Raw genomic sequence first — 12,626 nt, 5'->3', positions numbered from 1 at the left:
AAGCCATCTGAGATACTCCAGGAAAGTTCCCTTCAGCTGCACTCAGAAGGAAAGCGTGAGCATCTGCAGGGGATGATGTGGAAATCAATTCTCATGCCAACTCTGTCCTGGAAACCCTGTCCAATCACGAGGCTCATCTTGGCCTTTCCTCTTTTTCTTCTGAACTGAAGTAGGGACATGAGAATCAGTTCTCAGTGTGCTCTCACTCTCTCTCTGTCTCTGTCTGTCTGTCTGTCTGTCTGTCTCTCTCTCTCTCTCTGTGTCTCTCTCTCTCTGTCTCTCTCTCACACACACTTGTCTTGAGAATTTTACAGTTAATTTTGTAACATAAAAAAACACTTTTTAAAACTTATATTAATTATCTCAAATGCTCAGCTGAAAGTGAAACAAAAGGAATCAGTCTTCACACGTTAGTACATTCACACATCAGTTGCATATTATGAATTGTAAGATTATTTTAAGCACATAATGCTTGATACATGTCTACTAACTTCAAATAATAATTGAAGGCCCCATTGCAATTCTACAGGGAGATAAAACTCAGTAGTCGGCCACAGCTGGACTTACCAACTCGCTTTCTAGAGCTATAATGAGCCAATACTCCTAAATTCAGCAAGTGTAATGAAAAGTATGGATTCTGGAGACAACGAGTCTGGGGTTGAATCTCAGTGTTTCTTGCTTAAATGTGTGATGTTAGCTGGCACGTAAGATCTTGCATATGTGTTTAGCCATTAAGAAGAAAAACTCATAGTCAAAGTAGCTAGAATCATTTGAACAGTTGCATTAACTTTTGACATAGAGTTTACATTCAGACTTATTTTTATTTTCCACTATATTTCTCACTAGCTTTTCAAATATATGTCATGGCAAGGCATTTCAATGTCTGTGGAATAATTCAGGTGTTGAACAGGAGATATCTAATAAAAATGGGACTTTTATTGAAGGGCTCTGGAAAGATTTTGGTTTTAATCATTTTTATACTAGATATTTTAGTGAGCACTTGTTGTTTCATTATTTTAGCAAAATTCCCATCAGGCCATTTTAATAAATTTCTTAGTGAAGTATTTATGCATACTTAATATACTTAAATAAACAAATATATTTGAGTACAAACGGATACATAGCCTTAACACATATAACTCCAGAGGACATCGTAAGAGTTGAATTTAAGTGATGTGATGTTTTCTGTGATTAACAAATACATGGGCATTATCATAAAAGGAATGTGCTGGGAATGCTCCAGGTAGATTGTTCAGGCTCCAGTGGGTGATCCTACTGCCGTGTGCAGATAGGCAGAAGTAATTAGACCCAGTGGGTTTTTAAAATATATAAATAAGAAGACATAAATTTGGGTGGAGAGAAATTGGGGAGGGAGAAGTTTGGGAGGAAGGAAAAGTGGGTATGATCAAAGTTCACTGTATACATGTTTATGGAATTCTCAAGAAATAAATACAGAATGAAAAATTTATATTAGGTCATGAGCATTTTCAACACATAAATGTTCAAAAAAAAAAAGGAAAGAAATGTGACATTTTAACATCAAATTGTTTATTGTTTATCAAGCCAAAAATAAAATAAAAAATTTAAAGATCAAAGTAAATAATAAGAGATCCTTTATGCACAATAAATACAGGAGGCATGGAAAACTTCAATGTATTTAGGACAGTCACAAACAGCATCTTGGAAATTTTCCTTAAATTAATCTAGTTTTATTTGAGAGTTTGTGTATTTTATATATATAAAAGATTTCCTATTATAAGCTGATGGTATCATCTTGCTGCCTAGTTTAATAGTGAGAACCCAGCAAAAGTCTAAAGTTATGTGGTCCAAACCTCAGGCTTCTCATTTGTGATTTAAATTTTCTTCAGGGATGCTTGGCTGTGTGTCCTTTACAACTGTCTTTCCCCCATGATGTTTCTCTCCACTGAGGCTTTGTGAAAGGCAAGCCACAGACATGATCTGATGGACCCTGACAAGGGCCTGCAGCGCAGGTATCCTGTGCTACTGATTAAACGAAAATCCACACGCTTTAAAAATCAGGTCAGCTCATGGTAGGGATGACAGCCTTGCTGTTAGAAATGCTTCTCAGAGGTCGAGGACAGAGGCACATGTTTCTCTTGGCACTTGAGGTGCTGACATTCTGAAGTTAACAGCCACAACTTTACCCTTAGAATGATTTTTAATATTGCCTTGCATAATTCAGAGAGAGAGAGAGTTAATTTTAGATAATTATGCTAGCTCAATCTTAGCTAAGATGTAACCTAAAAAACGAGAGAATCAGATCTTAGTCCTAGCTTGTCTTTACTAAGTTGTGTGTCCTTGAACAAGATATTGCAGCTTTATGTCATAGTTTCATTATCTGCAAGATAAAGGCAGTGAGTATGGTTTAAGCTGCTAACATCTCGGTGGTCTGATAACTAATGACTAAGAAAATCATTTTAGTGAATGCCTTTTTCTCTGCCCATCCCTGTTACAGAGATGTCTTGTATTGTGAGCATCTGTCATTTGGCTCTAAACAGATCTCATTTCTCTGATTTCACTCATTATTAAAAGGGAGGGTTTCAAGTCTTGTTTTTCTTGTGAAATTGGAAGATTGGATAAAAGGAGAACATTAGAGTGCATGCTCTAATGCCGACAGCTGAGCACCTTCTCAGGGGCGGCCCCCAGGAAAAAGGCAGTTCAACTCCCTTGCAAGTGTGCCTTTCAGAATATCAATTACCCGTGAAAGAGATGTCTCAGATTTACCCAAATGTCAAGATCTTGAATCTATCGCATGCAATTTTTCAGAAATAAAATCTGAGGGAAGCAGCTGTTGTCCAAAGCATATTCTTGAACAATGCCTGCTATGTAATTTTTTTTATCAAATGTTGAATAATCAATTGATTTAATAAGACCTTATCCCCATTCTTCCTAACAGCACCAAGGAAAAATTGGAGTTAAGTTTAATGTTGGGACAGATGACATTGCCATTGAAGAATCCAATGCAATCATTAATGATGGAAAATACCATGTCGTGCGTTTCACGAGGAGTGGTGGTAATGCCACATTACAGGTGGACAGCTGGCCCGTCATCGAGCGCTACCCTGCAGGTAAGCAAGTGTTTATGGACGTGGGAACAATTTTGTGAAAAACGACTGGAAAAGCAAAGCAATGTTTGCGTCCGTTTCTTCAAATTGTGGTTTTTCTGAGAAACCATAAAGTATTTATTAGACTTTAGAGTCATGTCAATGTAATGCTGTCCTAAACTGTTCTTGCTACCATGTACAAATGGCATTTTATAGATGAACTTGAAGCCGCACGTTACCGTTTGCAAAATCTAGAACATCAGTGCACCAGAAAAGTGCACACATGAAAAGGACAATGTGTCAAAGCGTTTTACTGAATCTTTGCATTTGAATAAAGGAAAGGCTTTGTCAAAAGTAACAGTTAAAATTTAAATCCAAGGGAAGGAATATTATAACACTCTTTCTGAGAGCAAATAAAGCTGTTCCTTTGACAGTGGCACACAACAGAGACTCATGAAATGTGCAAGAAGAGCAGGAGGCAGGCAGAGATGCAGCCTGGAGTGAGATGACAAGAAATCCACAGTTATAAGAAACACTGTACCATAGATCTGCAGTGATGAGTAAAGGGAGTTCATTTCATTTTCATCTAACCATAGTGATTCATGAGGACTCAGGGACAATGGTGTTACTTAGTTGAAGTCTGCAAAATGTTCTTTTTTTGTACACCACACAGTTTATCACATAGTATAAATTAAAAAAAAAACCAATTTACATTTTGCGCAATAAAACTAGTAACAAAAATGAGTGTAGAAGGAACTCCTCTGTTGGAATTATTCACTTCTTAAATAATTTGATTAATTAATTATTAATTAAATAATTTATTCATTAATCACCAGTTTTCTCTGGAACTAACCCATACTGAAGAGAGGAAGCATTCTTGACACTTTTCTGAGCATTTGCTGAATTATATCGTTCTTTATTTTCACAGTTCAGTCCTAATCTGTTCTGTTTTACAAATACTTGATTAATTAAATGTAAAAAATAACTTCCTTGTAAAAGAATGTAAAGACAAGAAAATAAATAGTGGGTCTGGAAGTTGTTGTAATACTGACAAGTAGTAAACGTTCAGTAAGGGTTTACCAAGTTGGTATTTTGGAAAGCATCAAGAGCACCGTGTTCTACATAAGTGAGTTCCAGGATAACCAAGGCTACACAGTGAGACCATGTCTCAAATGAGAGTGGCGGGGGGGGGGGGGGGGGGGGGGGGGGGGGGCACAGAGGGAGGGAGGACGGAAGGAAGGGAGGAAGGAAGGGAAAGGAAGAAAGACATTAGAAATATATTCAAAGATCAGAAGCTGATAAAGCATAATAATTAAGGAACAAATATTTAGAATTAGTTGTCTATTATTGTCTAATAGTTGATATAATAGTTACTATCTATTATATCTAAGCATGTGCTCTAGGTGCCCTTTCACTAAGGAGAACTTTAATTAATATTAATAAATGAAGAGTGAGCAAGGATCCAGTTATTATTGTGAAAGACACATGCAATGACTGACATATGAAAATATTACAACACTCATTAAAAAATTCATATATATTATATGTATAAAAACACCTGAGAAACTGCTGTACATGATAAAATTCTGAATGTATTATGCACATAAGAACTTAATGTTGTAAAGAGCCCAGAGGCTTCACCATTGTGTCATCTAATTGTCCACTAATCATCCCCTCTGTGTACACTTTAGCATGATGTGATAAGGGGAAAAGACACGAGAAGTTCAAACATCCTTTTCTCTTGGTCCTTTATAAGCAACAAAGCCATAGAGGCTGGATATAAATTTAAAAGTGTGAGTGATCAAGATTAAAGTTTTTAGAACAAAGTGATTTTAAATATGAGTTCAATATCATGGTCTAGTACATGTCTTTTATATCAGCTTGTGGTTTGGCTATTTTTTATTTTAAAAATTTAGGGAGGTTATTATTCATTAGAAAAGCCACTAGACTAATGCTTTTTACCACCAAATCCTATAATCAGAGAAGCAGGAATGGAACCAACAGACTATATTTGCTTCCTTCTAAAGTGCCTGCACTGCAAAATATAAGGGTTGAAATTAGTAATTAAAGATAGCACTTAACCTTCCATTATAGGGCTTTGTGGTAAGTGCTTTTATATGAAGCAATTTATCTGGTAGCGACACTATACCTTTAATGAAAAGCACCTAAAGCATTGAGCAGTGGTATTACCCTGTAATTGTCTGGAAGGCTTTCATAGAGGAACTAATTAGTAGACGTGGGTTTTATGCTTTTTTGGAAGAAATGCAATATTCTTACAATCCAACAATTCACATTTAAGAATAAATATTGAAATTTCTGAACATTAAACCCCTTTTCCATTATTTTCTGTGCATGAAGGAAAGTACAGAAATAATATTTTTGCAAACCAGTTAAAGTTGAGAAAATTATTTCTTATTGCATATCAGTTAAGGCTCTAGAATATAATGCATCATTAATCTCTGATTTGTTCCTAATTACAGTTATGCAGCAAAATATTCTCTCTCATTGAAAACAGACCTCCTCCTCTTAAGTTAATCCACACAATCTTGCATCATTTTGTTGCCTTCAACTCAAGATTATTCCAACAAATTAGTTACTTTTGAAAATAAAACTGACTTCATTTGCTACCGTAGTATGTGGAAAATACCTTTTATATCGTTATAAAGCTAAAGATTAATTTTTATTTCCATAAATATATCTAGCCTATCTCTAAAGGTGTAAAGAATGTATACTATATACAAGGAACATATTAGAGTCATGCTTTGGCAACAAGACAATTTTTGTTTGTTCAGAATAGTATATGCAACAATATGAAGGTTATGTAATATTTACCTAAGAATACACATTCAAAAGCAAAAAGCAACACAACAGATTCCAAGAAAGATAGATTATTTTTCAGGGAGTAATGTAAGAAACAGTGAACAAACTTTGGGTCTTTGCAAGTATGCACTTTTTGGGTGTAATTAGCAGGTAGAGATGGAGAATGAAAGATATTCATGAAACTGTTAAATAGCTCATTTGCTAAAGAGAAAGGAATAAGAATGAGTGAAAAACAAGCTTGATGAGTATAGAATGCATTGCAAGTGCTAGTGAACAGTGAAAGAAGAGAGGTTTCCATTTTTCAGTCTCCTCCCCTTCCTTTCCCTCCCTTCCGTTTCCTCTCCCTACCCCCTCTATTTCCCTCCCTTCCCTCTTTCTCTTTTCTCCTCTGATACTTTTTCTTTTCTTTCCTTTCTCAATTGCTGCCTCTTGCTCTCTCATTTTACTGTTCACATCATTCAGCACCCTAATGTTCCAATGTTTCACGAGGAGGCAATAGACAGCAATGAACTGGAAATCTGTGATAAACAAGGTTCTTGACTGTTGGATTGGCTGACCTTAGAGACAAGGATATTGGGCACCTACCAAAGTCTAACTGGGGTAGAGTTCAATTGCTATTGGAATTTAAAGAAAGGAGCATCTGAAGGTCTGGAAGGCTGTGACAAAGTCAATCCTTTAGGGACACGAGGACTTGAAAGAGAAATAGCTCCAAGGAAGACCTCATGGAGATGATTTGTGTACTTTTTCCTAGCTATCCACTTTGCTCCAAGTCTTACAGGTTTTAGCGAGACATTTAATCCTTGGTTTATTGACTAAGTCTGATAAAAATCTTTCAGGTCATAGGAAAGCCATGCATCATTGCCTTTAAATGCAACCCATTTATTTAGATGAATTGGGTACCCATTTTTTAACTCATATCATCATTAATATATTGATTATTTAAGACAGTTCATTATTTAGTGTTAAAAATTTGATGGTGGGTTTTTTGTTTTTGTTTTTGTTTTTAAGGTTATGTTTAACCTAGTTTGGGCTGTGTGTGATATAATTAAGAAAGTCTACTTCATTTGCAGTCATAACAGTTAGAAGAGAAAACAAACTTCCAAGCCCTTCTATTCCAGTTTCTTGATTTTTTTGAAACAACCAAATTTGACCTTGAACAGGCCAACTGATTTTCTGTAGGTCACCCCCTAGTTAATAGCTAAGTCCAAGCTTGACTCTTGTGTGTTGACAGACATTCAAATAGCAAAGACCACTTGGTGAAGACTTTGATGTAGCAGTGGTATAGCCGTTAAAGCTGGGGGCCCGACTTTTGTGATTGCCCCTAGTGCACATGCACTCCCCAGTCTGCCATTTCTGGTGACACAGATTCAGACGAAGACTGTGAGAACTACACACTAACACAAGGAACCAGAGCAGCTTTCTTCCAAATGCCACAGGTACTTGGCTAACACTAACTTTTTGAATCAGTAGCATTCATTAGCAGGCACTGATTATTTTTAAGCTTTACTTGAAAAAACTTAATTAGTGAATTAGGTAAATCATTACAGATAATTAGAATTAGCACATTATAATCTTTAAGGACTTGGAGGAGAAAAAGTCTATCTTAGCAAAAGACTTGTCCCATGTTCTGGTTAATTACATAAACTTGATTAAGCAGTTGTCAACAGATTCTAGAACCTACATTAAACTTCAGTGGGAAAACATTGCCCTTTGTTAATTTTCACTAAAATATAATTACGGATATGTTGAGTATTTGTTGCAGTATATCAGTATTTGGCGTAGTTAAGCATCTATGGGTATAGGTTTTCCACACTTCCTCTTAGGTTCTCTGTGAAGTCTGAGAACAAGTAGCTAAAACTCTACTTTTTAAAAAAATGTTAAATACCTCTCTTCATAGTGTTCAATTTTGCTAGGACTTTGGGGCTATTCTTGATGTTAAAGCATAATAAACATTTTATTAAACAATATATTAAGTATACTGCCCTAAAGTTTACCAGCTAAGTGTCGAAGATGTCTAAGACAATGAGAGAAAGGGTAAATTTTTGAGGCATTTTAATTGTTCCTACATTTGTTAGGCCCTGTAAAATTTTATATATCAGTTTCCGGCTGCTTTGGGAAATATTAGTTGGTTCTAATTTGCTGTTTACTTGTTTATGGAGAAGGTCCTCTGGGGGTTTGGTGAATTTGGGACTCATTTGGACTGCATGCTCTGCAGAGCACAGATCATATAAATGTTTTTGAAGCCATTAATCTCTGTAGAACACAGAAGTGATGGATATTATATCAACAATGCTGAACTCCATTTGAAAAAATGAGATCTTGTAGTGTGTCTGTGAATTGCCCTTTTTGTTTCATCCTTGCTATATATTTACAGGAACACTTGCTATGTGCTAATATAGGAAACATAGATCTGTCCGTGACCTCTATAAAAGGGTCTTCTACTCAGTCCCCACTACCTGCCTCTTAGCAGTATTGTATTCTGTTGTACTTGGGCCAGATTTTCACAAGACTAACTTACTCTTTGTCTATAAGACAATTCAGAAGTGTGATGGCCCTAGCAGGACATTTCTTTCTATTTTCAAAACATAATTATTCTTTTTACTAGAAAACAAATTGTATTGATAACTCATTATTGCAGACTGAGCTTAAATAGCCTAAATAGTTACATTTTTTTCAGATATGTATTATTATTTCTTACTGGATGTCTTTGTAAATAGTGCCTAGACATATAAATTAAAAGTCTTTTCTATTTATTCTACTAATTTTTTTTTTTTTTTTGGTTTTTCGAGACAGGGTTTCTCTGTGTAGCTTTGTGCCTTTCCTGGATCTCGCTCTGCAGCCCAGGCTAGCCTCGAACTCACAGAGATCTGCCTGCCTCTGCCTCCCTAGTGCTGGGATTAAAGATATGTGCCACCACCACCCAGCTTTATTCTACTAATTTAATCCTCCCACTTTAATCAGTTTTACAATGGAGACATGAAGATAATATATCATAAGATCTTGAGAAAGCCCAATAAAATAAGATGCCATTCCTGATTCCATTTCAATTGATATTTGAAGCCAAATTTAAGTTGAGCTCACTAAAAGAATTAAGTATATTTTGAAACATTTAATGAGTATCATTTTGTTCCATTTTGCCAGTTTTCAATGATACCTTCTTTCTTTGAAATACTCATATTCTATTTCTTAGGAACCAACTAATAAAAAACAATATTCAGCCGGGCGGTGGTGGCGCACGCCTTTAATCCCAGCACTCGGGAGGCAGAGCCAGGCGGATCTCTGTGAGTTCGAGGCCAGCCTGGTCTCCAAAGCGAGTTCCAGGAAAGGCGCAAAGCTACACAGAGAAACCCTGTCTCGAAAAACCAAAAAAAAAAAAAAAAAAAAAAAAAACAATATTCATTATCACTACATCCATGAAATTTTACTAAGTAAAGTGTACTTATATTATAACCTAAAAATGACATTCTTCTGACAGGATTCCTATTAAACTTCTTCTTTTATCTTTAAGTATTCCATGTGTACTTTATTTAACAATTTAAATTCTTAGCATGATAAAGGGGTGTTAGGATTGCATTCATGATCTACTTATATAAAATCAGAGCATTGCCTTGTCATGATTTTGAATAAAGTAGCTGAAGATGTCAATAAATTACATTTAACAGTTTTTCACCAGAGACTTCAGTAGATTGGTGAGTCTGCCTGCTGATTATAAACAATAAGTTGGTGGATATGAGTTTGTCCCTACCAATATAAATGCCTGAAGACTTTGCTGGGTGTGGTGACTCATGCCTGGAATCTCAGCACTCAGGAGGCTGAAGCGTACTTCCTTACTCTGTGACTTAAAAAATATGTGGGCATTAAATATCACATTGTGACTAGTAAATCCTGGTCAAGAGATGGCAGAGCATAAAATGATTAAAATTTCTTCACTAATGATAAGGACCTATGTAAAGTATACAAGTTAAGTAACTATCTTTGCTTATAGACATTATATAGATCAATATTTCTGAACCTGCTAAGAGTTTCTGCCTATAAAGAAACTCTAATGAAGCAGATCACAATATCTTTAGAAAAATTACACATGTATTTGTATTACACTCTAAATTGTGCATATGACTCTTCAAACTTGCCTCTCAACATCAACCTTGAGTACATTTGCCTAGGAACTGGCGCCTTTGTTCCAGATGATTGTTATAGATGCTGATAATTTAAAGAAAAATGTGAAGGTGCCCTCAGTGGGATGAAGCCACCCTTTTTTAACCTTCTAATAATAACCTTTTAACTAATGACTTCACCTTATTGGTATATCCTTTACTCACATAGAATCATATTTCTTTCTTATAAAAAGACCAACTTCTGTTATTTAATTTTAGAAAAATTTCTCTTTGAAAAAAAAACACAGTAATGGCGCTATCCTTTCCCATGTATTTGGGTACTGATATGTACAATATAAAATGAAATAATTGCCTCATATACTTGCTGATAAAATTCACTTCTTTGTCTTCCTTGATATTATACACAAAAATTCATGGTCTCAGTCTAATCATCCCTTATTTGCTTTCTGTTGCTGTGATAAAACTCCATGGCCAAAGGCAACTTGTGTAGGGAAGGGTCTATTTTGTATTACAGCTCTACATCATAGTCTATCACTGAAGGAAGTCAGGGCAGCAAGCCAAGGCAGGAAACTGAAGGCAATAATTGGAGCAGAAGCCAAGAAGGACTTCTGCTTACAGTCTTACTCCTCTGGGCTTGCTCAGCCTGCTTCCTTACAGCTCCCAGGACCACCAACCCAGGGGTGGCACTACCCCCAGTGAGCTGAGCCCTCTCACATCAATCATCAATCAAAAATACATACCACAGGTGTGCTCACAGTCCAATCTGTTGGAAGCATTTTTCTAAATTATATTCCTTCTTCCCAAATGCATCAAAGTTGTATCAAGTTGACATAAAACTAGGCAGCACAAATCATGACCAGTATTTTCAGAAGGGCCAAATATGTGAATGACAAAGGAAGGCAGATCTGAAGGGCTGAGACTTGAGAGAAGAATGTGCTGTGGGTTGGAGATTAGATTCCAGAAAAAAACATGTTAGGTAGCAGCTTGTAAAACATGGCTCGTGAGAAGGTTCAGCAGGTAAAGGCACTTGCTACACTACCCTAATGACTGGTGGCTCTCCCATCCCAGAACTCAGGTGAGATGCAGGACTCACACCTGTAACCCAGTCCCCCTGCACTCTTACCATGACATGGCAGGAAAACAAGGTGAACTGGCAGGGAGCTTGACCATGCTGTGCGACAGTTGACCTCAAAATAGGCTGGAAAGATAGAACAGATTCCTCCTGACCCCGCCTGAAAATCTGTCTTCTGACCACCACATGCATAGTGACACTCTCTCTCTCTCTCTCTCTCTCTCTCTCTCTCTCTCTCTCTCTCTCTCTCTCTCTCTCTCTCACACACACACACACACACACACACACACACACACTATACCCATAATAAATAAATAAGTAAAAATAAATCCTGATAAAACATAATTAACCCTATACTTTAATTAACAGACAATATTCATGTAAATTTGTTGGGTTTGAGATTTGCCAAAGATTTTCTTAAATTAGGGCAGTGAATGAACAGCACATCAAACTCTCATTACTTATCACTTACAACTTCCTATTAACTTACAAGTTTAGAGATGATTGCCACCTAAAAATATATTTTGCTCACTTATCTTTATATTACTTTTTCCAGAAAAAGATTTTAAATGATAGAATTTCATGTCTTTACAGAAGTAATAAATCACATGTATCTGTTGCAAATAATCTATATATGCACATGTGCATTATTGTTATTAGAAACGTATATTTATTATTATAAAATATAAACCCAATTTTGTAACAATCCAAAGATGTTGCATAATATAATATTATACAGTTTTCTTAATTAATACAGAATGACATAATATATGTGCAAAGCTTTTGAAGTATAAAGCTTCTAAATAGGCCATATATTAAAATTAAATTATTGTGATGAATATCTTACGTCAAATTTAGCCTCATGGATAGAATAGTTCTCAAAGGCAGACTTTCATCTTATGCATTTTCAAGTCTGTTTTGTTTTTGGCTTTGTAAATATGCCTGTATTCAGTAACAGCTGAATATCCCCAACCCCGGGAATCTGCGACTTAACTTTCCTCACGCTAACTTTTATTGAAGTAATTTGTCATCTTGAGCACATTATCTCCACTGGTGGCCAAGAGATTTAAAGTGGCCATTGAGAATCCAGGACAGAGTAGACCGAGCATGAGTCCATCCAGAATATCACCATATGCATTTGTAATGAACAATTTTAGCTGGAATTATGAGATATAAAACTAGGCAGAACAGAGGAACATTCTGCCTCATTTTTCTAGATAATGTCAACTAATTGATAACACACCATCGTAATTCTTCAGGGTCACCTTTGCTGGAGCATCTTAAAACTCCGAGTGGAGCCTTCAGTCCTCTCATTTATTATTTTTATTGCTTAGGGTGGCAGAAGATTTGGACAGAGTACATTGTCTGGTTAGAGGAGAAATAAACAAATGAGGCTTTTAAGATGCACAGGTGGCTTGGCTGAAATGAGAGACAGAATGGTCGCAATTAGATGGTGCCTGTGCTTTATGGAAATGAAGTTTACAGAGAAGGTTAAGTCCACTAAGTTGATTCAGTATAAAAAAAAAATAGTGTTGTACTGGCATTGAGTGAAGA

The 12,626-nt window shown here is 36.0% G+C and overlaps 1 protein-coding gene across 36 annotated transcripts in view; it reads left to right on the top strand.

Moving 5' to 3' along the window:
* The window catches only part of Nrxn1 (neurexin 1), a 1,064,135-nt gene that overhangs the window by 885,825 nt on the left and 165,684 nt on the right, over positions 1-12,626 (top strand). For all 36 annotated transcript variants that reach the window (XM_052746549.1, XM_052746545.1, XM_052746543.1 and 33 more), the window contains one exon: positions 2,918-3,089. In XM_052746549.1, the coding sequence (XP_052602509.1) occupies positions 2,918-3,089 (172 nt within the window). The remainder of the gene's footprint in view (positions 1-2,917; positions 3,090-12,626) is intronic.

The sequence above is a fragment of the Peromyscus californicus genome, unplaced genomic scaffold, assembly GCF_007827085.1.
Source record: "Peromyscus californicus insignis strain IS unplaced genomic scaffold, ASM782708v3 Scaffold_1__1_contigs__length_55948999, whole genome shotgun sequence".
NCBI lineage: Eukaryota > Metazoa > Chordata > Mammalia > Rodentia > Cricetidae > Peromyscus > Peromyscus californicus.
This window is presented reverse-complemented; position numbering and strand designations above follow the sequence as displayed.